The 25,178-nt window shown below is 38.8% G+C and overlaps 2 protein-coding genes and 1 long non-coding RNA gene across 3 annotated transcripts in view; all 3 read left to right on the forward strand.

Moving 5' to 3' along the window:
- The first annotated feature begins 424 nt into the window (after nucleotides 1-424).
- Nucleotides 425-18,726, forward strand: LOC136009980 (putative ferric-chelate reductase 1). The gene is made up of 17 exons (XM_065670543.1): nucleotides 425-514; nucleotides 3,215-3,410; nucleotides 5,623-5,759; nucleotides 6,038-6,129; nucleotides 7,911-8,019; nucleotides 8,457-8,483; nucleotides 8,872-8,910; nucleotides 9,781-9,825; nucleotides 11,502-11,543; nucleotides 12,537-12,578; nucleotides 13,461-13,496; nucleotides 14,349-14,384; nucleotides 15,693-15,731; nucleotides 16,376-16,393; nucleotides 16,925-16,960; nucleotides 17,699-17,737; nucleotides 18,670-18,726. The coding sequence occupies exons 2-17, from the start codon at nucleotides 3,215-3,217 to the stop codon at nucleotides 18,724-18,726; spliced, it is 990 nt and encodes a 329-aa protein (XP_065526615.1). The 5' UTR covers nucleotides 425-514.
- An 877-nt stretch (nucleotides 18,727-19,603) lies between these two features.
- On the forward strand, nucleotides 19,604-20,923 carry LOC136011025 (uncharacterized). The gene is made up of 4 exons (XR_010611152.1): nucleotides 19,604-19,629; nucleotides 19,914-19,946; nucleotides 20,610-20,639; nucleotides 20,891-20,923. It is a non-coding gene; the product is annotated as an uncharacterized LOC136011025 (long non-coding RNA).
- A 1,345-nt stretch (nucleotides 20,924-22,268) lies between these two features.
- Nucleotides 22,269-25,178, forward strand: part of LOC136009981 (loricrin-like) — a 34,349-nt gene continuing 31,439 nt past the window's right edge. Inside the window, exons 1-3 of the mRNA XM_065670544.1 lie at nucleotides 22,269-22,304; nucleotides 23,654-23,686; nucleotides 24,612-24,644. Coding sequence (XP_065526616.1) covers nucleotides 22,269-22,304; nucleotides 23,654-23,686; nucleotides 24,612-24,644 — 102 coding nt within the window. The remainder of the gene's footprint in view (nucleotides 22,305-23,653; nucleotides 23,687-24,611; nucleotides 24,645-25,178) is intronic.

The raw sequence follows: 25,178 nt of genomic DNA on the forward strand, positions 1-25,178 counted from the left end.
CCATGTCTTTTCCAGGTGTAAGAAAAGCATAGAAAAGTGAAAAAAAAAGCAGCAGAGCACCTCCTAGATACTCTCAGAGTTACTCCGAGGTCAAGTTAAACCAACCAGTGTAGAACACTTTAGGGGAGCCACTCATGAAATGTTAGTAAGTGTTTTGTGTAGCGTACTTCTGTGGCTGTAATCAACACAGCAGTTGAGGCTATCACCCTGGAGAAGCCTTCCCCGTGCCAGGTAAGAGTTAGAGTTAGAGGTCGGAGGGGCATGACTCACCCATGAGGAGTGCGGCGTGTGTTGTCCTCGCCCCATCTGGGCAGCGCGGTCCCACCTCTGCTGTCCTCATTTCCAGGGCAGGAGCATGGCCGGCCCTGATTGGCCACACCAGCTCCCCGCCTCGCCCCGGATTGGCTGAGCCTTCCACCTCCTCCCTCTCATCTTGCTGGGCCACCAGCACTGCCAGGCTGCAGCTCCTCCACGCTGACCACCGAGGGACTGGAGGTGCCCGCACGGAGAGAAGGTGTGTTGGTGGGGATGTGGTGAATGGGTGCACACTAACTGCTGGTCCTTGTTCTCCAAGGCTAAGGAGGAGGTCTGTGGCTCATCAAGAGCATCTAGGAGAAGAAAAGAGAGGAAAATACTCATAAAGGATGGGATTAGAAAGGGGTCTACAGGACTGTTGGCAGGATGGGCATGCCAGGACTATGCTTTTTCAAATTACAGAAAGGTGTTTATCATATTAAATGCTCTATATTTAAAGGCTTTTAAAACAACTTTTGTCTCTATTCAGAAATTTGCCTAAGGCTCTGGAGAAGCAAGCCACCAAAGTACCTCTTCCCAAGTCCACTAGACTTTGAATGCTGTAGCTAAGTAACTAGCACCTGGGGATTTAATTGTTGGCCTCAAGTCATAGTAGACTAAATGTGGAAGTGGATATTTAAGGTAGCAGCTCAGGTACTGCAAAGATAAGGGCTACGTAGGCTCTGAGGAGGAAGGGATTGTATCTGTGATAAAAATAATTAGAATACGTTAGATAAAGGAATTGAGAAGAAAGTAATTTTTTCACAATTATATCCAATTAGAAGCTTGCAAATGATATTTAGTTGACAAAATTCCCTGTGCTTCTATTTTATAAATATTTACTTTAAATTTCTTTACATTTTCCATGAAGAAAAGGTCAACTTGTGATGCAACATAACATGATTGCATTGAATATGTATTGGAACTCAGGGTCCATGGGAATTATTTTCTGCTCCTGCCTCAAGTCTGGACTTGGAATTTTGTAAGATGCTGCTCTCTCCCTCTTCCTCATCTAAAACCTGCTTCCAAAGGATGGCATGTTGAGCCTCTTAGGAAAGCTCTGGAACTGTTAAGTCAGAGAGCTGATGCATGGAGAAGGCATCTCGGCTCTGTTTCAACTTGTTGTGCTCTCTTCTAGTCAGAAAAAGAGGAAAGGAGGTTTCAGACTGCTTTCCTTTCATGGCGGAGTGTAGCTACAGACAATTTTCCAGTCCTAGCTGAACTAGTGCTAAGGACTCTGTGCTTTGAAATAGAACATCTAATTAGGAACAGTTTTTTCTTCCACCTCTCCATGAGTCAGACAGAGATTTCAACAACACGTAGACTGGTTCATATTAAATCACTGTTTACCACATCTGTCACTATAATAGCACCTACATGCTGTATTTAAAGTTTAATTAGAGGCGGGCCATGTCCAAATCGTCACAAGAGATGGGACAACCGCACCCAGCACACTGATACCAAAACATGATGCTGCCCAGGATCCCATTGAAGTGACAATTTCATGGCGCTTTTGGGAGGGATAGTCTCCCTCTGCTTTAAAGACATGGTAACATGGAATATGTATCCTGATTGCTGCTCTTACGGGTTGTGACACCATGCAAACGTCCATCTTCCTATAGGAAATCTTTCAGCACTTCACAGTCACCTCTTTTATTATCTATTGACTCATGAGGCTTTTTAAAAAGCTACTGAAGTTCAGAGTTAAGTATATGGGTGTTTGGAATTGTGTTCTGAAGCTTTCCCTGCTGCTTCCAAATGCTCCTGTTACTTAATTCATTAGCACATACAAAACCAAATGGTCTTCCACATTCATGTGCAAATGAAGATACACAGGTTGATGATACAAACTGAACATATCTCTTGTGTTTGTAAAACTTAAAAAAATCTCAAGTCAGTATCTCCATTCTTTCTGTTACAGTTTATTGTATGGCACAAGGCAACCCTGTAGCGGACAGCATCAAATATATACTAAGTTCTTCTTGTGATTTAACAGTTGTATCAGCCTTTTTGTAGCTGGAACAGTGATGATAGTCATAAGATGTAATGACCTGACAAATTTTGTGGTGCCATGGTTGAATGTTTAGACTTTGAGAATGGGCCAGAAAATCTGGCATTAGACACCTGAGAATCCTGCTGGGAAATGTTTCCTTTCTTTCCTGAAAACAGTTTACTATCAATGTCAGTGCTACAAGTGAATTTATAATTCATTTAAGAAAATACATTTTCTTTCCACTGACAGTCCTTGAAGACTGGATTTCAATTCTGCCTCTTAGTTATTTCTGTGAATTTCTGTGCTGGGCATAATATTCTTATCCTATAGGAAGCATGCACAACAATTTAGTAGTTTTAACTTGTTTAGAAGTTCCAAAGGACTTTGCAGAAGTCTTGTTAAGTCCTTCAGGAAAAAAATAGCTTGAAAAACTTCTCAGAGTTCTCTGGGGCGTTTAACAATAGATTTCTTGGTTGTCTCTTGGAAGTGAGAGTTGGCAAAGCAGTCAAAAGAGACCATGCTAATCATGGTTAGAGCTACAGAAAGCAGTCTGAGAGACCAAGGGTTGTGTCTTAGCTCTTGAATAACAAAGGAGCTGAGCTAAATCTGCTGGTTTAACAAGGAGGACTTTTGTTTAAAGCCTTTTCTAGTCTAAAGCCATAATGCAGCAGACAGGGCTGTTCATGGATTGCTGGCATGTGTGTAAGGAGAGATTGTATTTTCAAATGGAAATACTCGTGTCATATGTTGCACTGCTCTACCAGTGTATATAGGCAGTTTAGTTTAACTTATTTTCTTCAAAAAACATGAATGCAATGAAAGCCCAGCTCTATAGTCTTGTTCTGTTTCCTACCCTGGAGAAAAGCAGCTGTTTGGCAACTACTCAAAAGAAGTCACTTTAATCTATATTGCCTTTTTATTTCACAGATGAGGAGACACTGCAGCTTCGTTTTTTTGTTCTGTGGGATATTTTTGCCCGGAACCCTTGGTTTTCCACAGACAAATACTTCAATTGACTGTGATTCTCTGTTACCAAACTATGAAGCTGTCCCACAGACGTCTGCACCACCCTATATTATTGCTGTATCTTTTGATAACTTTGAGCCAGGAAACGAAGTCCAAGGTAAATAATCTGCATTTTTAGCTCTCTCTCCCAGAATTCCCCTTTGTCACCAAAATTCTCAAATTTCCCTCTCAGTTTAGTTCCATTTATTTTTTTATTTGAATCTCATTCATCTATACCAGAGATACTAATTTTCTTTAAATGTTTTCTATATATATATATGTATATATTTGTATATACATTTTATCCTTTTTATATATATATATACATGTATATCTCTTTTTTATCTTCCTTGGCTAATAAATGTATTTTAACTTTATGCTTTAATTTTTGTGACAAAGTTAAAATGAAATGGGATGATGACTGGCCAAACCGGACTAATAATTAGTTGCTCTTCAACTTTGTATATGAGTATTTGCTGTTGTGTCAGGCCTCTGCAATACAAAGGGATCCTACTCAGTAGATGCTCACATGCTGTCATCTTACAGGAAAATAAAATCTCAGGGTGCAGTATAAGACAACTCAAGAGTGAGACATTTTGAGTCATACTTCTAAGAGCTGCATCCCAGATTTTATCATACTGCAGGAGGTGGATCTATTGTGACTTAAACCAACCTATTTATCTTCTTAATCCCAAATTACTCTCTGGAAGGAACACCCTGACAGCCTTGTTCCTCCACACTATGATGCCATCTCATGCTGCTATCACACTCTAAGTGGCTTGTGAATGCTGCTTTTTCTAGCCATTTGCTAGAAGCATGGAAGTGGGACTTGTAACCTGTCACATATCTATTCTTCAATCTCAGTAGCTGAAAAAGAGCATTATTCATTAATGCTATTGCCTAGTTCACATTCTGTTTTACCTAAGCCCCGTAGCATGGATGTGCTTCCACAGAGGGTGGTATGTAGGGAGGAGAATGGAGAAGTGTCCTATTGCAGCTTCCATTCTTGGAAAAACGTGAATAGATCCTACAAGGATGGGTGGACTCTTTGGTAGCTATTTTTTTAAAGAGCATTGCCAGCAAAATGTTGAATGGATGCATTTAAGTATAGACAGACCCTTCTGTGATTTTGTATCGGATTTACCATGACAAAAATACTGAATCCCAAATGTTCATAACCTTTCTTCTCCCCCTTTTTCTTTTAACCATGCCTTTCTTGCTTTAGCACTACTTTTCATTGCTTCAGATTGTAAAGTGTCCAGTACCTGGTCTCAGGGATCTGCATTGTTACCCTCCAGTTGAGTTCATTGCAGTTTCACCTGTGGCATGTCATGTACCAACACTTTTGCAGTTGCATTTTTGCTTGATTTAACAGTGTCCAAGTGTTTGATGTCATCCCTCCTGTGAAAAATTGGTGAATTAGGACTGAAATTTGATGACAAATTGGAAGGCTAATTATGGAGGTGTTATTGTCAAGGAATGATTGAGCCTTGCCTTGACTTCTGTGCCATTCCTAGTTTATCTGTCCTTATTTTTAGTGAATACACATAGATTTGGGCATAAACCTGTTATTCTGATTGTATTTGCGAAAGTGTTTAATACTGGCATTAGCAGAGCGAGTTTATGATAGATCCTAAAAAATTTGGTTACACCTCTTTAAATTTACTTTTAATTGGGATATGCACAAACTGTTCTCTTCCAGTTTTCTGAGCTTCTTCAGTAACAAAATTTGAGTCAAATTGAGAAGCTCATAATCACTAATTTTTCATATTTATTAGAGAAAATGAGAGCCAAACTCTCTGGTTCCTCCTTTTCCAGTTATAGCACATAAAAAAAAAAGGGGGGTTTGTAATTCAGCATTAGGCAAAAGTTAATCTTTTCTGTTCAAACAGATGTGGAAAGAAATGTAATTCTCTGTAGTTATTTTGACTCCATAGGCCTAATTAGACAGAAAATAAATAACCTTTTGATCAGCAGGGCCATTGGCTTATATTCGGAGTACGCATGTGGAGCAAATGAGATTAGTAAGACAGTTGTAGTCATTTAGTAGGGCAAGAGTACTTCTAAAATTGTCACTAAATCAGATATTTCATGTTACTTTAAACAGAAATGCCTCTCCAAATTTCTTACTTTTTCTTTCTTGCCATTTCCCTGATTATTAGTAAAACTTGTCGTAAATCCCAACATTTTTAAAAGCTGAACAATTTTTAAAGCACTTTCTCTACATGCAGTCTTGTGCTTTGCAGTGAGGGAAATCAGTTGTGAAACAAAATTTAAGAGCTTTTAGTTGTGTGTGAAACTTAAATTTCTCAAAATGTCTATTTTCACAGTGACTCTGGAAGCACTTCAAGATGTTGGTTTTAGAGGATTTAATCTACAAGCTCGAGAAATAGATGGAGATGTTCCTGTTGGTACGTTTAAAATTACAGATCCAAACACTAAAGGCATGGAGTGTCATAACACGACGGTACGTGTTCAGTCTTTGGAATGCTTACTTGATCTTAGTTTCCTTTTAAATACTTTAATCATAATTGACAGAAGTAGTGAACATTTTTTGTAGCAAAGTTATTTCATTAATAGAGTTTAAAAACTTAGGCTTGCATGAGAAATACATGTATCTTCTGCATGTGGAATGAATCTCATAGAATCTATGTGGCACTTTTTAGGAGGACATCAGTTACCTCAAGAGACAAAAATGTCACTTTTGTATGTTATATAATTATATGTATTTGTTTTTAATTGCAGAATTCAGCAGTAAGTCATGCCAATTCAGATGTGAAACAGAAAGTTACAACAACATGGATTGCTCCCCATGGTGTTAAAGATCTTCAATTTATGTAAATAATTGTTTATATTTTTTCTTTTTTTTTTTTCTTGAAATTTTAAATTTTATTTCTATGGACTATTTTGACATAGGTCTGTGTTGCTCTTGCTGATGTTCTTGTCCTGCCACAGTTGTGGGTTTTTCATAGTTTGTCGTAACTTCCCACTGTGTCCATTGAATAACATAAAATCATAGAATCATGGAATGGTTTGGGTTGAAAACCCCTAATGCTCATCCAGTTCTAACCCCCTGCCATGGGCAGGGACACCTTCCACTAGAGCAGGTTGCTCCAAGCCCCTTCCAACCTGGCCTTGAACATTGCCAGGGATGGGCCGGCCACAGCTTCTCTGGGCAGCTGGTGCCAGGGTCTCAGTGCCCTCACAGGGAAGAACTTCTGCCTAAGAGCTCATCTCAATCCCCACGCTGGCAGGTTAAAGCCATTCCTCTTTGTCCTGTCCCTACAGGCCCTGTCAAAAATCCTTCTCCAGCATCCTTGTAGGCCCCCTTTGGGCACTGGAGCTGCTCTAAGGTCTCCCTGGAGACTTCTCTTCACCTGAAGTGAACAACCTGAACTCTTTCAGCCTGTATTCCCAGGAGAGGTGCTCCAGCTCTTAGAGCATCTTTGTGGCCTCCTCTGATCTCCCTCTTGTGGCCCCAGAACTGCACACAATACTCCAAGTGAGGTCTCATGAGAGCAGAGGGGCAGGATCAGCTCCTTCAACCTGCTACTCATGGTCTTTTTGATGCAGACCAGGATACAGTTGGCTTTCTGAGCTGCAAATGCGCACTGGCAGGTCATGTTGAGCTTCTCATCAGCACCCCCAAGTCTTTCTCCTCAGGGCTACTCTCAAAACATTTTTCCATTTTAAGGTATAATAATAAACATATTTATATTTCCATAAATATTATCAATTATTATAATAATATAAAATAAATACTGTCCTACAGATGTTAATATATGTAAATAATTCCATTAAGCACAGTGTTATTAATGGATCTTTGAGTAACCAGTTTTCACACTTTGGTCTCTTTAATTACAGGGGTAGCAATATGAATATAACTGAGTGAATAAGTGAAGTTCGAACTAATTAGTTAAAACTTTTTTCATTTTGAACAGCAGAACAGTAGTTTGATGTAAATGCTTGTAAGATAAATTTAAGTTTACAACCCATGAACTAATTTTTGCAAACAGAAGACAAATTTATCCTGTGTTCAGATCTACTTTTCTTGCAGATCTGATGCTTGTAAAAATATCACCTGATCTACAAAAATGCATGTTTGATGTAATTGGAAATATCTAAATATTTGATCTCAATACTGTTTGAAGCACAGATTTACAATAGGGGCCTTGCTTCATTAAATCTTGAGGAAAACAAAAAGGGGCAAAAGAACACAACTTAAAACCACAATCATTTCCTCTCATTAATGCCATGAAAATCAATTCACCATCATAGAGCTTGTCAGAGCAGGAAAGAGGTGTGACAATTGTTATGGACATTTGAGCTGATAAGCCTCAATGGAGTCAATGCTTCTTCAAATAGTGACCATTCTGTTCCTTCTCAGCATCTGTTTTATTTATCTTCAAAATAGTGCTGGATGATAACATAGTAACTGGGAAAGCCAAGCTTTCTGGGAAATGGTGATGTTCTTTTCAATTTTGGACTGTATACTCTTAAAATCAAAACAGTGGATTTTCTTGGCTGGGGGCAGGGGAGGGAAGAGAGTTCATTGGTATTTTATATTGAAATCATATTGATTGATAGAAAAATAATGGTTATTTTGTTCTCTCTCCAGTGCAACTGTTGTTCAAGATCTAGAGAAATTCTGGGTTGGAATTCAAAGCAAAACTCTCACACTTACACATTCTGAGTCAGTTAATGGGACAGGAAAAAGTAAAAGGAAGGTATGTTTTGAGTGAAAGGAAACTAACAATCTAGTTATTAAAGGAATCCCTAGCATAAAGACAAAGAAAACCAAATTGGTCAAAAGGATAACTCTATTATACTTGTGGTATACTATGCTAATCTAAAGCATAATACACCAGTCTGAAGCCTCAGTCACTGGAACTAGAGTTGTGTAGCAAATTCTTAGAAATGAGTTTGGTTACTCTTTAGCCAAGAATTATGCTTATATGAAACATCTTAAACATGACTGGCAGCTAACGTAAAGAAAGTCTGTTCAAATATACAGTATTGGTTCTTGGCTGTAGCAATACTGAGTTATGTCATCTCGTGATCTAACCAAGAGTGAGCACCTTGATTTTATCTCTCCTGTTTCCTATAATAAGTTGTTGATTTTTTTTTTCCCCAGTAAATAATTTCTGCTCTTTCCCCCCCACAGGTTATGATAGCACTAGAATGTAGGAAGGTAAGAGCAATTTTTCTTCAATTTCCCAGTTTTTAGAATTCCTGTCATACTGGCCTAGTTGTTTCATGGTTGTAGCACAAAGGTTATATTGTCCCATTTAAATTACTTTCCTAACAAGATCTCATTTCTGCCTATATTCTTGTATGCAGTTTTGAATTATTTTTTAATTAGTTAATTAATTCATTTTATTAGTTAATAATTGAATTTTAATTAGTTAATGTCAGTTCTCAGATCGGATTGTTACAATGTGTGAGGTATTGTAAGCAATGAAACACTTGACTCCTTCATTCAGACCATGAATGTGCATTCAGTTGATTTACTGTTTAAAATAGTGTAGTACTTATGCACCAATCAATAAACAGTAACTGGAACCTGTATTTTCTTGCAGCTTGGGGGGACTTACACAACACAAGGCGGATGCGTCATGGTAAGTATTCTTTCTCCAAAGACATTGAAACACTGCTAATTGCTCAAGACCTCAAGAGCCAGTCAAAACCTGCTTCTACTCAAATCTTTATCCATCTTGTCTCACAATTAATTTTTCTATTTGACAATTTACCTTGGTTGATGAAAGTCCCAAACTTCCTAAATGGTCATCAACCTTGTTCCCATTTCCTCCTGCCAGTTCTCTTGAGCTGATCTGGAGTAACTTTCTAGGGGAAGTTCCCTTTCTTCTGTCTTCACTCTTTAGTCATAGTGCTTGCTTGCTTTTAAAGACCACCTATTGCAACAGCTCTGAAACCTTGCCTTTTGGAAATCATCATCGACTTACAGAATTCAAGTATTTGATTTTATTTTTCTGAAAGCTATCACTTGCAGCTAAGAGAAGAATCCTCTTATTCTTTTTTCCTTTCTCCCAAGCAAATATGCCCTACATGCCATAGTGTTCAGTGATTAGATTGTCATACCAGTAAAAAGTTTTCATATACTTTTTAATGATCTTGACAGTGTAAATCTCCTCCTCAATGACGCACATCAAGTGTATGAGGCCAGATAAAAAAGGGTGCAAGCAGCTAAATTATGTTGATTTATACCAGCTGTTTTGGTATAGTTTTGATTGTTTGATTTTAGCTTTTGATTATTTGATTCAAGATTCAGATCTTTAAAGATCTCTGAGATAATTTCAATAGTATCAGTTGACAGAATGAAGTCACAGAAAACTATTTTGTATGTTCTTCTTCCCTTTCCTGCTAAGCAGATTTTTCTTTCATAAAAAATCTAAAATTAATCTAGATAAAAACATATCTAAAAATCAATTTTCTGCGAAATAATTAATAGCATTTTGGTTTCTTTCCAGGTTGGACCTTCCAGTTCCTCTCAGAGCAGCTATTCAGGCAGTCCGGTAAGAGTTCTAACTTCCAGTAACCTCAAGCAACTAAAACTCTGTAACTATGGAGTTCTCAGGTGATTTAATACTGTACTGAAATACCACCTCTGCTAGTTAATGGAGAATGAGTTATTGTTCCAGTGAACTGTGTGTCCAGTACGTGGACTAGGTTCATCTTCCTACACTCAGTAGATTGCTGTCAGTATTCTTAACTACAAAATGCTTCACCACCTCTGATCTCACACATTAAACATTTTTATCAAGCTTTAACTTGACCCTTTTGAGGAAAGATTCCTTCCATCTTCCTAGGGTATTCCTACCTGTGTATGCAACAAACACTCCATGCATTCAGTCAAGCTGGTTTGTTGCTGACCCCTAGGAGTGTTCCCTGTGACCTGAATCCTTTGCATATAGAAACAAGGGTGAGATGTCCCTGCCCATGGCAGGGGGTTGGAACTGGATGATCTTAAGGTCCTTTCCAACCCAAACCCTTCTATGAGTCTATGATTCTAAGAAGTAAAAGGACTCCCCCCACTGTGTGCAGTACCTTTCAGAAAGAGGAAACTGCAGACATGGGATAATTTCTTTTCCATTTGTCATAGTGAGAATGAAGGTTTTATAAAGCAAGCATAAACATTTGTATTGTAATCCAAATATATTATTATAAAATCATAGAATGGTTTGGATTTGAAGGGACCTTGAAGATCTAGTTCCAACCCCTCTATGGTTGGTCTCCATGATCTTAAAGGTGTTTTCCAACCTAAATAATTCTGTGGTTCTATGGTATTTATAAAACACAGAATCATAAAATAATTTATTTTATAGTTTTAGAATTATACTTGTATTTCACTGCCTTCCCCACAAATTTTCTTCAGACTTCACCGGATATTCATCTGTATATTAAAGCTCCACTATAAAGTCTATATCACTTTTAACAGCAGATTATACTTGCAGTTGAAAATTTAGGGACTTCACTGACTAGTTAGCCTTTTAAAGTTTCTGGGGAATGTATGTCTGCATTCTCACCTATTGCTTTCACTGCCTTAATCACAGAAATGGATACTTGTGTTCTAGTTAATTACCTCCACTACCATAACACGCCTATTTGCACTTGAACTGTCAGATACTTTCTGGAATGTCTCCAGTTTCTTGAACTGAGCTTCTCAAAGATGTATTTCGTACTACTTATTAATGAATTATCTAGTAATACTACATTAGTTCAGTCTTCACTACTTGTAAGCAGAATCACCAGCCTCTGAGAATACCAGTTGTTTTGATGTCCATATACTAAATACTGATTTTTCTTCATTGTATTTCCTTCAGATATGATACATACTCTTTTCTAAGAGTTAAGTTTCTCATCTTGTCACTTAACTGCATGAAGTTATTTATTTTTTCTAAAATACAGACCATTTAGTAAAACAATTTACAGCTTTTGAAAGGTTATATGACCAATGGAAAAGTTATACAAGATCCAGATGATGACTGATGGTTTGTACTGACTTAGAATTGATACAGCCAGATACCAGTGAACTGGTAACCTTTGCAGTTGCTTATCCCCTGTTTGCACATACAAATTCTCAACTGTACAACTTTTAACACCATAAGCAGCAGGGCTTATCTTTTCTTCTGCCCCCCCCCCCCCCCTTTATTCTTTACATGGAAATAACTGAATCCTGTTTTTATTTCAGAATGCAGTAGTCTACACAATAAGCAAGAATGGATGTGGCCCTGTAAGCACTTCTCTTACTTTTGCTTTTTTGTCCCCAACATAACTATATTTATACGAACTCCTAACCTTCGATTGCATTGTTTATGAGTGTTCATGTGGGAGTTTCTTTTGTAAATAGAAAATACTGGAGTGAGCAAGAAGATGAATATTACAGTTTATCAATGTTATGAAGTACTTGGCAAACAGAGATGTTAAAAAGTTAAATAGAAACATATGGATCATGGAATCATGATCCATGCGTGACATTACACTCATACAGGTTGTCTGTTCTCCCCTTCTACTCAAGACAAAATTGATGCAAATTGGTCTGCATGTTCTAAGTTGCTACTTGATATAAAAATGACAAAAAAGCTTGAAACAATCAAGTTTAGTCTTTCTATGTCGATGACAGGGTTTTGCTTGTTTTTTCAAAGTATAGCAAGTAAACAAAGATGAGCTAGTCATAGGTAAGCACTATTGGTTGCCACTTCCAACTAGAAAAATGAGGATGGCACCGCTCCAACAAAGACAATGTTTCCAAAAATGTAAACCATTCCTATCATTTTGTGAACTGTAAAATTCATCACAATGTCTATTGTGTGTTTGCAAAGAACAACAAAGTTACAGTTTGGAGGGGGACCGTTGATTGTATTAGTAAGTGAGATTTCCTTTAAAGAAGGAGCTATCTCTACTTATGCTGGACCTTGATATTTTATAGTTGATTGACTGTAAGTCAGGGAGGTGTTAATTCTTATTTCTTTCAAGTTTCCACTTCCTAATTTTTACATATATATGTACATACACATGACATAGATGATAAGTTTGAATCACAAGCTTTACATTAAATCTTGATAATTTATTTCTATTAATAAATGTCTTGACAGTGTCTGTTTTAAAATGTTTCCTGAGTACCACTAAATAATCATGAATATACAAGGGGCTATTTTGCTTGGTGTCTGAAGTGTGCCTTTAAGCAGTTACAGAAGAGAAATAACTGATTTCATTTTGTTCTTAGGGGGGTGCTGCCGACGCCTATAGTCAACAAGCCTGTAGAGATGTAAGTTGGTTATATATGTGTTCACTGGTTATCTAATACTGTGCTTTTTACATCAACTTCTTACTGCAAATTGTATTTTGTTCACGTCTGCAGAGTTATATTATTCTTCCTAAATATACTAAGGAAAGTGGTGGTAGGCTGAGGTATTATTCTGAGGTTAAAAACCAAGATTAAAAGGTGTTGCACTCACTTCCTCAGAAAGTAGTAATTTATGTTACAGTTGGTACTCATTGCCTGTTAAAAATGCCTAATTTGTTAGTTTACTAAAATGTCAGAATTCCTAACTGCATAATGATCTTTGTCCAATAGAGTAATTGTCTTTGGCTATTGCATATTGTGCAATACTATTTGGGTTTCTTTTTGCAATCTTTGTGTATTAATCAGATGATTTTTTATTAAGTAATTTCTATTGTCAATTTCATTTATTTCATTTTCACCTGAAAACAGGTTTATTTCAAAACCTGACATATTTCTTGTTTTTAAAATCATAAAAGCAAGTAAGAAAACACTCTCAAATATCTGTTAGAAACTGAAACTGTAGCCAAGAAACTGCTTAATATGCTTAACTTTAAATAAATCATTCGATATGTTAATTCCTAAATGTTAGATATATTTCACCTATTCTTACTATGTAAGTGTAAACTCTATTTGTGATAGAGCGACATTAATCTTATGACTGCAGTAGAATGTTAGAAAATATTTCCTTCAGTTGTCTTTCAGCAAGTTCTGTCTACTTTATTACTGCCCTAGATTTATTTACATAGAGATAAAATCAGTTTGATTTGAAGTGTACGTCCTCTAAGGAGAAAGAAGTTATGACTTATCTATATAACTAACAAATCATTATATAAATATATACCTGATTTTTGTTTTTTATTTCAGAGTGCACCCTCCAGCAGTGGTATTTCCTATGGCCTGGTAACTATGTGCTTTCCAACATGTTTTCAGCTTCCTAAGCTATTCAGAAACCAAGCAGTAATGCCAAACTTTTACCAAATAGTAATTAAATTCATGGAAGGGGATAAAGGAGCACTGTATCCAAATGGTTAAGTAGTAATGGAAATAACTTCAACAGATGAATTATATGCTTAATTAATGTTGTAATATCAGCTTTGTTAGAAGTTATTTACTTCTGGTTTGCACAGAAACTCCATTATATTTGTTCTGTGAATGGACACCAGTTGCTTTTATTATGATTTTCCAAAAGTCAGTGCTTTCTTTGATAGTTACTATGAATTAAAAGTGTATTTTGTGGCTTTTGCCTATGCAATTGTGTACATGAGTTGCTGAAATGCAAAACTTTGCTGCAGATTATTTTATGCTTTTTTTAAGGCATTTCTCTTCTTATGGCACATCCTATTTATTCAAGTTCACATTTCAACAGTAGTCTTTTCAGTTTGGATTGAATGGGGTTTGGGTTGGTTTCTGTTCTGATGATAGTAGAATCGATTAATTTTTGTTTCTACCAAGAGTTTATTATAAACAAATTCCCAATTGGATGTTGGATGAAACATTTGCAGCTCTTACACAGTGCCGTGGGAAGCTCACAAAATAACTGGGGTTTGTAGGAAAAAAATAAACCAGACGATTTCTTTCAGTTTTTTGTTTATTAATTGACAATACTTTAACATTTTTCATCAGAATCTTATTTTGCTTGGTATTTTAGGGAGATTATGTTAGCATTCTTGCCACATTCTTGTGACAAATAGTGCTGTAATTAATTTGTCGTACATTTACCTAAGTAGCAAATGGATTCTGTATTCTTTACAGTCTGTGCCTTCAAGCAGTTCAGAGTCCAGTAAGAAGGTAAGCTCTTCTTTTCAATTCAAATAGAAAACATGCTTAGAAATAGCTTGGCATTACTCCTTTTATTTCAGTGGTGCTACAGTTCATTTTACCAGCTGGACAGAGCCTTGGATGACATGGTCATGAGGCGATGCTGCCCATGGCAGGAGTTTGGAACTGGATGATCTTAAGGTCCTTTCCAACCCAAACCACTCCATCATTCTAAGGCTTCTCAAGGTTTTAACCCAGACTGATTCATATGATTTGAATCCGTCTGGCTCTTAGATGCTTTATCCTAACTAGCTGTGCTGTGGTGGCTTTTGTTGGTAGTTGACTTAACTGTATATAAAATAAAATCCATACATGTTTATGGTGATTTGCTTTTAAAGAGTTAGCATAGTGATTGTGAGGTAATGCGGACTTTAAATGATATAGGCTATGCAGTTGTTATTTAGACGGGGCTGAAGAATGAGTGTGGCTCAAAGCAAGTGAAATGAATAGAATTCATGTTACTGTATTTGACTGATAATATTTACATGGACTGTTCCTCTCAGTTCAGCCCCAAGGAGTGCAGGGCTAATTCTGTGGTGTATGTACACCACTGTGTAAACATAATGTACCAATTCATGTCCTCACAGATCTAGTTTTTTATTTAATTTCCCATTGTTCTAAGAATTCAAAACATCCTGATAGATTATTTTTTGTAATAGCTGCTTTTAAAAGCATAATGCTTCTCCCTGGTTTATACTAGAATTCTTCTGATAGCACCAACTCTTCCCTTCTTTTTTTACACCACTGGATAATACTGTCTTCAGTAAAAAAGGTAAAATAAGGTGGGAAGAGAAGCTTCTAATTAGACAATATTAAAACCTTTACAGAAGTTACTACTACTGCATTTGGCTTCATTTTTTTGAATAAACTCAATATGAAGCCTTTTTTTTTTTTAGCATAATGCTGAATAAAGAGAAAAGAAATTGATCTTCCATTTTGAAGTGGAAAGTTGAAGATCAAAAAGGACACACAGTGTAGGCCAGTGGGTTTGGTACAATACATGAAATCCTGCTTCTGCCTGTACAGCTGAGTCCTTGTGTGACTGAGAGCAAGTGTTTTACCTCCTTATACTCTTGTATATACATATATATTCTTCTTTGCTTATTAATGTGCATTGAATGTGTTTATAAAAATAGTATTTTATAAAAGTGATCATACATAGCATTATTATTAGAGTTTGTAAATCTAGAAAACTCTGTATTCTTCTTTTTCCTAACATATTGAACTATCGAAGTAAACTCTATGATGAATAAGCAGCTTTCTCTTATTCCTCTGTAGGTGGTGGTGGTGGCCAACAGCAACCCTTTTCCACCTGTGGTAAGCAATTTTTCTCTACACTACTCAAAGTTCTGACTCAAAAAGCTTTGAAATACCTACAGGCTTAATTTGTCAGAAAGGTTCCTGGTGTACGAGACAACCCTTGGCAGGCATAGTTTACCCTAGGTGTATAGTTATCTTCAGGGAAAGCCAGTATTAAGATAGCTACAAAACTCATGATTCTATGATTGCTATCAGTACTTGCAGAGATATTGGATTAGCTGCAGATTCCAGGTCTCTCAATGCATACAATCTCTGTTCCTGAATAGTTTGATTGTTCTTTTTCTGGATCTATTGCAATTCATTTTTAGCCTCATTTTTAAACTGTTCAATTTCCACTCTGCTCACTTGGAACTCACACAGTCAGTCAAAAGTAAATTTAGCCTGAAAGTGGTTAAAGAAAGTTTGCATGATGAAACATTTGATATATATTCTTTTCTGATGTCTAGTTTCTAATCAAACATCTTATTGTTCTAACCTGAGTGACGATTATAATCCATTTGTCCTATGCTATCCTTCCTGTATCTTTCTTTCACATTTGGTTGTGTATTGTATCCAAAAGATAGGGCTCTTTTTCTGCTGCAATGTTCTGTTGGACAAGCCCTTGTACAAAATAACTAAAGGTTGTTTTCTTTCATTTGTAGCGTCACACCTATCCCCAGGTAAGCAGACTTTTATTATTTCTATAATAGGAATGTGGCTCTTATGGGATCAAACCAGTTGCCTCAGGGTGGTGTCTGCTACCCTTTTACCCTCATGCCACCAAATACAGCAAACAAATGACTAAATCAGTAATTGAATTAGTCTCTGTGGCAAGATATGTCCAATGCAGGTGACAGTGAGACAAGTCGGAGGGTTGATGGTGTCTTAAGCTTCGCTCACCATATCTTAAGCCAAACTCACTGGTTGTGTAAAGAGGGCATAGCGTCTGCTCTGCTGCTCTCCCCAGAAACTGCAATAGAACCAGATGCAAATTTAGAAAATTACTTAGTAGAGACCTGAGGATAAAAAAAACCCTAGTTTATTGCTGGGTGTTAGCACTTTAATGCTCAATATATTGCATATACAATCTTTCCCTTTATTCTCCCAAGCAAACCAGTACAACTTTGTATTTTCTGTTTAACTGCACTCCATTTAAACAAGTAAAATTCTATGTTATCTGATGTGGGGTTTTGGTTTATTTTTTCTTTCAGAGTTTGGGAAGTTCTGCTGCTAGGGTCGTTATACAGGTAGGCATTCTTTCTCCATTATGCTCAAGTTTCGGCTGAAGCCCTGTGTCAGTAAACTATGATTCATCTCTTTGTGAATAACTAAATATGAATACCTTATGGGTATCTTAGATATCCGTAGACTACAGTGGTGGAGTAGGGGGTTTCTGTGGTTACAGCAAAGTGGTATCTTACTTGTCTGCTGATTGAAGACCATTGCATGTTTTCCACAGCCAAGAAATATGAAAACCTCTGTATGCTCATTCCATAGTGCTCTCAAAAATCTGCGAAATTTAACCATCTCAGTCTACTCAGCAAGATGCATGGAATGCTAGAACTAAAGTTTGAATGTTATCACTATTAAATCAAGTATGCATAAATCCTAACCTGAACAGTTCCATGTTCACTTAAACTGTCTATTTTTAAGATTGAAACAACTAGTTTAGTATTATGGCTATCACTCAGGAGTATTTTTTCTGGGTCCTTTTCAATTTTAACCTACCTACCATTCTTCATAGTTTAGGATTTCCTTCCTTAGTATGATAGTCCTTCAAACTGTAACGAGTTCTCACTTCCATTGAAAGATTAGTAGCAAGTTGCCACAGCTGAAATTTGTCTAGTGAACATCATTGTTTGCAAAATGCATAACATTAGGTTCTACCATCTAGTAGATATAAGGATAGAGTTGCTTCTTAAAAAGTCTTGTTACAGAAGTAATTTCTTTTAAAAGTAAATAACCATTTTTTGGTCCCCATGTAGAGTGCACCAAGACCACAAAGCAGCAGCACTTATGTTCTGGTAAGTGAATTTATTTCTGTAGGCTTCACTAAAACAGGGCCACCCCAACTCAGAAATCAGTTATTTCCTACATGTTCAAACGTGTTTGACAGGGTGCAAGTGCTTCTATTTCTCTGGGGTTTTGTTCATAAAATTGTCACCTGGTATTGTTGTTCAGCTATTTTTGATTGAAATGCTCATAAATGTATTTCTATTTGTGGTCAGTTGAAGTGGAATGTCTACATTCCACTCAGTGTGTCCTCGAAAAGGGGCATAAAAGTCATGGCACTGCAAGTAAGTGATTCTAGGCTCAGTATCACACCATAAGTCTTATAGTAGTAGATTCAGATCCCATGTATATTAGATCTCACATAGTTGCTTATCCATATTATGAAAAATGGAGAATCATAAAGTCAAAACTACGTGCAATGTCTTTCAGCCTTACTAAAACCCATGCAGATAAAGCTACTCATGTGGAAACCAAGTGTGTGATTTAATAAATACCACCATAATGATAACAGACATTGTTGCAGAGGAACACATTCATAGTATGAGCTCAGGTGCGAAGGATCTTCAGAATTCCTTTTATTTGGAGGCAGACAAAAAGAAAAAAAGACAGATGTTTGTCAATATTCTCTGTACCACTACATGCAGCCAGGAATATGTTTCAGAAGGGTAGGTATGACTTCTAGGGATCAAAACCCAGGGAGACAAGTACTCAACAGCACTAACAATCAACATGCAAAAGGTTGGGAGTCTGCATCTCAAATTGATTCAAGACTTCCACTTTAGAATAGGGCAACCTATTTGCTGCACAGATGCCAGCAGCCTGCTCTGACTGCTTTGGCTCAGGACAAGCCTTTCTGGGAAACCCTTCTGCACCTATACTTTCAGAAACATACTCTCTATAGAAGCCTCTTGTCAAGGTGGTGATTGCTTTCTCTGTTTTACAGACTCCCCAAAGCAGCCAATACTCTGGCCAGGTGAGATTTCTTCCTGAAATGCAATGAGCTTTTCTCTAGGGGTCCTGCCTTGCAAATGGGCTTTGGGGTTTGGCTGGGGTTTTTACTTCTTGGTGTTGCTGAGCGGTCCTTGGTTTTGGTTTGTGGCACTGAGTGAAGAAGAAACAAAAGGGCTGTTCTGTTGCAGCTTTGCTGACACTACAGCTTTGATTACAGCTGAGTTTTTGTCTTGCTTACAGGTCTCCAGACCTCAAAGTGTTTCTTACAGCCTGGTAAGCATTTCTCAGTCACCAATCAGAACACAGCACTGTAGCAGTGGGGTGCCGTGGCACTGCAAAAGCACTCAGCAAGCTCTCACAATTGCAGCTTTTAAGGATGTTTTCCCTGAACATCTGTATTTTCACACTCAAAATACTTTCTTATCTGGAATCCCAGCACATGAAGTCCTTGCACTCAGCATCATTGTGAGGGCCAGGAGGAAGTCTGAGCTCTTCATACTGCCTCACACAGCTTTAGGATGTAGTTGCTTGTTCTTCCTAACACAGGCTGGATCCCTTACAAAAGGGGAGTAAGCACATGCCCTTGTCCTAGTGTGAGCCAAGTTCCTGGGGCAGTAGCAGTTCTTATGGCCAGGGAAGCAAACTGGCTATTCCGTAGGAAATTCTTCACTGCCATCTCTGTGACCTGCACCACTGGCAGGTTTTTGATGTTTCCTTTGGCAGTTGCATCTCAAATTGATTCAGTGCTTTCACTGAGAATAGGGCAACCTGTTTGCTGCACATATGCCAGCAGCCTGCTCTGTCTGCTTTGGCTCAGGACGAGCCTTTCTTGGAAACCCTTGTGCAGCTATACTTCCAAAAATAGTATGCTACTTATAGAAGCCTCCTTGTCAAGGTGTTAATTGCCTTCTCTTTTTTACAGACTCCCCAGAGCAGCCAATACTCTGGCCAGGTGAGATTTCTTTCCTGAAATGCAATGAGCTTTCCTGTAGGATCCTGCCTTGCAAATAGGCCTTGGGATTTGGCTGGGTTTTTTTAGTTCTTGGTGTTTGTGAGTGGTCCTTGGTTTTGGTTTGTGCCACTGATTTAACATGAAGGAAAAAGAACTGAGCACATTGTATATAGTCATGTATATATTGTATATACAGAGGAGCTGTTAGTGGAAATGGGCTGTTCTGTTGTAGCTCTGCTGAGACTACTGCTTTACTTACAGCTGAGTTCTTGTCTTTCTTACAGGGCTCCCGACCTCAAAGTGTTTCCTACAGCCTGGTAAGCATTTCTCAGTCACCAGTCAGAACGCAGCACTGTAGCAGTGGAGTGCCGTGGCACTGCAAAAGCACTCAGCAAGCTCTCACAGTTCTAAGTTTGAAGGACATTTTATATGAACATATAAATTCTCACACTCAAACTTTATCCATGTGCTACTTTCTGATCTGGAATCTCAGCACATGAAATTGTTGCATCCAGCATCACTGTGAAGGCCAGGGGGAAGTCTGGACTCTTCATACAGCTCTGCACAGCTTTAGGATGTAGTTGCTTGCTCTTCCTAACACAGGCTGGATCCCTTACAAAAGGAGAGTAAGCACATGCCCTTGTCTTAGTGTGGGTCAAGTTTCTGGGGCAGTAGCAGTTCTTATGGCCAGGGAGGCAAACTGGCTATTCCGTAGGAAGTTCTTCACTGATCCCTCTGTGACCAGCACCACTTACAGGTTTTTGATGTTTCCTTTGGCAATTGCATCTCAAATTGATTCAATGCTTTCACTAAGAGTAGGGCAACCTGTTTGCTGCACATATGCCAGCAGCCTGCTCTGTCTGCTTTGGCTTAGGACGAGCCTTTCTGGGAAACCCTTGTGCAGCTATACTTTCGTAAATAGTATGCTACTTATAGAAGCCTCCTTGTCAAGGTGTTAATTGCCTTCTCTTTTTTTACAGACTCCCCAGAGCAGCCAATACTCTGGCCAGGTGAGATTTCTTTCCTGAAATGCAATGAGCTTTTCTGTAGGATCCTGCCTTGCAAATAGGCCTTGGGATTTGGCTTGGCCTTTTCCTTCTTGGGTTTTGTGAGTGGTCCTCGGTTTTTGTTTGTGCCACTGAGTTAACACGAAGGAAAAAGAACTGAGCACAGAGGAACTGTTAGTGGAAATGGGCTTAGCTGGTGCAGCTCTGCTGAGGCTACAGCTTTGGTTACAGCTGAGTTCTTGTCTTTCTTACAGGGCTCCCGGCCTCAAAGTATTTCCTACACCCTGGTAAGTATCTGCCTGTCACTGGTCCAAAACCAGCATTGGAGCACATGAAGTGCCATAACACTGCAAAAGCACTCAGCAAGCTCTCACAATGGCAACTTTCAAGGGCAATTAATGTGCATATGTGTACTCTCACACTCAAAATACTTTCTTATCTGGAATCCCAGCACATGAAATCATTGCACCCAGCATCACTGTGAAGGCCAGGAGCAAGTCTGGACTCTTCATACTGCCCCACACAGCTTTAGGATGTAGTTGCTTGCCTTTCCTAACACAGGCTGGATCCCTTATAAAAGGGGAGTAAGCACATGTCCTTGTCCTAGTGTGGGTCAAGTTCCTGGGGCAGTAGCAGTTCTTATGGCTGGGAAAGTAAACTGGCTATTCCGTAGGAAGTTCTTCACTGATCCCTCTGTGACCAGCACCACTGGCAGGTTTTTGATGTTTCCTTTGGCAGTTGCATCTCAAATTGATTCAGTGCTTTCACTGAGAATAGGGCAACCTGTTTGCTGCACAGATGCCAGCAGCCTGCTCTGTCTGCTTTGGCTCAGGACGAGCCTTTCTTGGAAACCCTTGTGCAGCTATACTTCCAAAAATAGTATGCTACTTATAGAAGCCTCCTTGTCAAGGTGTTAATTGCCTTCTCTTTTTTACAGACTCCCCAGAGCAGCCAATACTCTGGCCAGGTGAGATTTCTTTCCTGAAATGCAATGAGCTTTCCTGTAGGATCCTGCCTTGCAAGTAGGCCTTGGGATTTGGCTTGGCTTTTTCCTTCTTGGTGTTTGTGAGTGGTCCTCGGTTTTTGTTTGTGCCACTGATTTAACATGAAGGAAAAAGAACCGAGCACAGAGGAGCTGTTAGTGGAAACGGGCTGTTCTGTTGTAGTTCTGCTGAGGCTACAGCTTTGGTTACAGCTGAGTGTTTGTCTTTCTTACAGGGCTCCCGGCCTCAAAGTGTTTCCTACAGCCTGGTAAGTATCTATCACAGCACAGCACATGAGCCAGTGCAGTACCTTGACACTGCAAAAGGTAGCAAATATGTAGTTCTTTTTTTTTCCCAAATTTTACTGATCTCTTCAGAAAGAACAAATCTGAATCCATTTCAAATCTTTATTTGTTAATGTGACAGTTGTTTTTGTAATGGGTATCAGCCGGAAGCATGAATTACTGTTGCTGTCTGATATTTTATATGTGTATGGAACTTCGAACTTTATGATATAGTCTATATGCTGTTGTTCTAGTTGATTTACATGTTACAAGGCGAATTTACAGTAAGTTTTTTGCTGTCTCCTTTGGTCCCAGTACAGAGAAACAATGTTGAGGAGTTAAAGAGTATCGGCTTAGGTCCTTAGATGCAGGAAGATTTGGTCTTAAAGCCTGCAGATGATGTATGTTCACCTCCCTTTACAGTTTCCATGTGAATTAAAGCAGGCCTAAGATAGCTCTGAATTTTGTCAGGATCTTTATGTCAGATGGCAGAAGTACACAAGATAATTCCAGTTCTTTTTGGTAATCGCTGACTTCATAACCCTCCCAGAAAGCTGTTGCACAGATCTGAATGTACGTGAAGCACCTGCATTTATTTGACATTCTGTTTAAGGCAAATTGCTTCAGCAGCATATAGTTACCCACAGTACTGGCATCCTTGACTGATTCATTTGACCTGCTACTTTTAATTGCATTGTTTCCATTTTATGAATCTTTATCTTTTTGTCAAATTCTTTCTTAATTTTTTCAAATTATTTTTCACCTTTTTTTCCCTCAGAGGAAGGGAATTGTGCAGATGTGGCCCAATAATACAAGTACAGGAAATCAAAAGTTGTGGATGCCCCATACAAGGCCAGGTTGGATGGGGCTTGAAGCAACCTGCTCTAGTGGAAGGTGTCCCTGCGCATGGCAGGGGGTTGGGACTATATGAGCTTTAAGGTCCCTTTCAACCCACACTAGTCTGTGACTCTAAGATTCACCTACTATTAGCCATCTAAGCCCAGTGTCTAAGAACAGTCAGCAAAAGGAACACAATAAGAAAATATTTTGTCCCTTGAATGTGCTGGGAAACCATTATAATAGTAGAGTCCTGGGTAAGATGGACATAAAAATACTCTGTGATTGTTGTTTGATAAATACTCTGTGATCAGATATTTATCCAGAATTAAAAGATTAAAATAACACCAGTAAAGCAGCAAAGACTGTACATTCTCTGTTGTATTCTGGGTGGTTTTGCTCACAAAGAGACAAGCTTGAGAGAGGCATCTACTTCATCAATACAATAATTATGAATCACTAATTCCTTTCTTACAGGGCTCCCGGCCTCAAAGTGTTTCATACAGCCAGGTAAGCATCTGTCAGTACCAGTCAGAATACAGCACTGTAGCAAGTGGAGTGCCATGGCACTGCAAAAGCACTTTGGCAATCATTCACAATTCCAACTTTGAATGACAGTTCTCTTTTCATAGGGTCCCCAAAGCAGCCAGTACTCTGGCCAGGTGAGACTTCTTTCCTGAAATGCAATGAGCTTTTCTCTAAGCCCTCCTTTACAAATGGGCTTTGGGGTTTGGATGGGATTTTTCCTGCTTGGTGTTGCTGAGTGGTCCTTGGTTTTGGTTTGTGCCACTGAGTTACCTTGACAGAAAAAAGAACCAAACACAGAGGAGCTGTTAGTGGAAATGGGCTGTTCTGTTGCAGCTCTGCTGAGACTACTGCTTTACTTACAGCTGAGTTCTTGTCTTTCTTACAGGGCTCCCGGCCTCAAAGTGTTTCCTACACCCTGGTGAGTATCTGCCCGTCACCAGTCAGACCACAGCATTGGAGCATGTGGAGTGCCATAGCACTGCAAAAGCACTCAGCAAGCTCTCACAATTGCAGCTTTTAAGGATGTTTCCCCGAACATCTGTATTTTCACACTCAAAATACTTTCTTATCTGGAATCCCAGCACATGAAGTCCTTGTACTTAGCATCATTGTGAGGGCCAGGAGGAAGTCTGAGCTCTTCATACTGCCCCACACAGCTTTAGGATGTAGTTGCTTGCTCTTCCTAATGCAGGCTGGATCCCTTACAAAAGGGGAGTAAGCACATGTCCTTGTCCTAGTGTGGGTCAAGTTCCTGGGGCAGTAGCAGTTCTTATGGCTGGGAAAGCAAACTGGCTATTCCGTAGGAAATTCTTCACTGCCATCTCTGTGACCTGCACCACTGGCAGGTTTTTGATGTTTCCTTTGGCAGTTGCATCTCAAATTGATTCAGTGCTTTCACTGAGAATAGGGCAACCTGTTTGCTGCACAGATGCCAGCAGCCTGCTCTGTCTGCTTTGGCTTAGGACGAGCCTTTCTGGGAAACCCTTGTGCAGCTATACTTCCAAAAATAGTATGCTCTCTATAAAAGCCTCCTTGTCAAGGTGTTAATTGCCTTCTCTTTTTTACAGACTCCTCAAAGCAGCCAATACTCTGGCCAGGTGAGATTTCTTTCCTGAAATGCAATGAGCTTTTCTCTAGGGGTCCTGCCTTGCAAATGGGCTTTGGGGTTTGGCTGGGGTTTTTCTTTCTTGGTGTTTGTGAGTGGTCCTTGGTTTTGTTTTGTGCCACTGAATGAAGGAAAAAGAACTGAGCACAGAGGAACTGTTAGTGGAAATGGGCGGTTCTGTTGCAGCTCTGCTGAGACTACAGCTTTGGTTACAGCTGAGTTTTTGTCTCTCTTACAGGGCTCCCGACCTCAAAGTGTTTCCTACAACCTGGTAAGTATCTGCCCATCATCAGTCAGACCACAGCATTGGAGCATGTGGAGTGCCATAGCACTGCAAAAGCACTCAGCAAGCTCTCACAATTCCAAATCTGATAGAACATTTTGTATTCTAGAAAATGCCTAAAATTCTATTCTAGAAGATTGCCTAATAGGGAATCAGCTTTGTTTACAAATGAACTCATGCCTTTGTTACAGGGATATCAGCCTCAAGATTGCATTTCCTATGGCCTGGTAAACATACCAGTCAGTATACAACACACCTGATGTTCCTTTATATGTATCAAGAATTTTATGGGTTTTTTCTTGAAACAGTATAGTAAGGTCTCATTAGAAGTTGTGAACTTTATTCATGTGGGTCTCATAACTATAGGGTTATTGATACATGTCCTTCCCACTTAGGGAATACTTCATAATAAAACACTCACTAAGATGTCCCTGGTTTTCTTAAAAAGTGGTCAGGCAGCTAAAGCCGTTTACAATATTTTCTTGTATTTGAAATGAAGGAAAGGAATATTTGGATTACTGA

This window comes from Lathamus discolor, chromosome 3 (assembly GCF_037157495.1).
Source record: "Lathamus discolor isolate bLatDis1 chromosome 3, bLatDis1.hap1, whole genome shotgun sequence".
NCBI classification, from domain to species: Eukaryota; Metazoa; Chordata; class Aves; order Psittaciformes; family Psittacidae; genus Lathamus; species Lathamus discolor.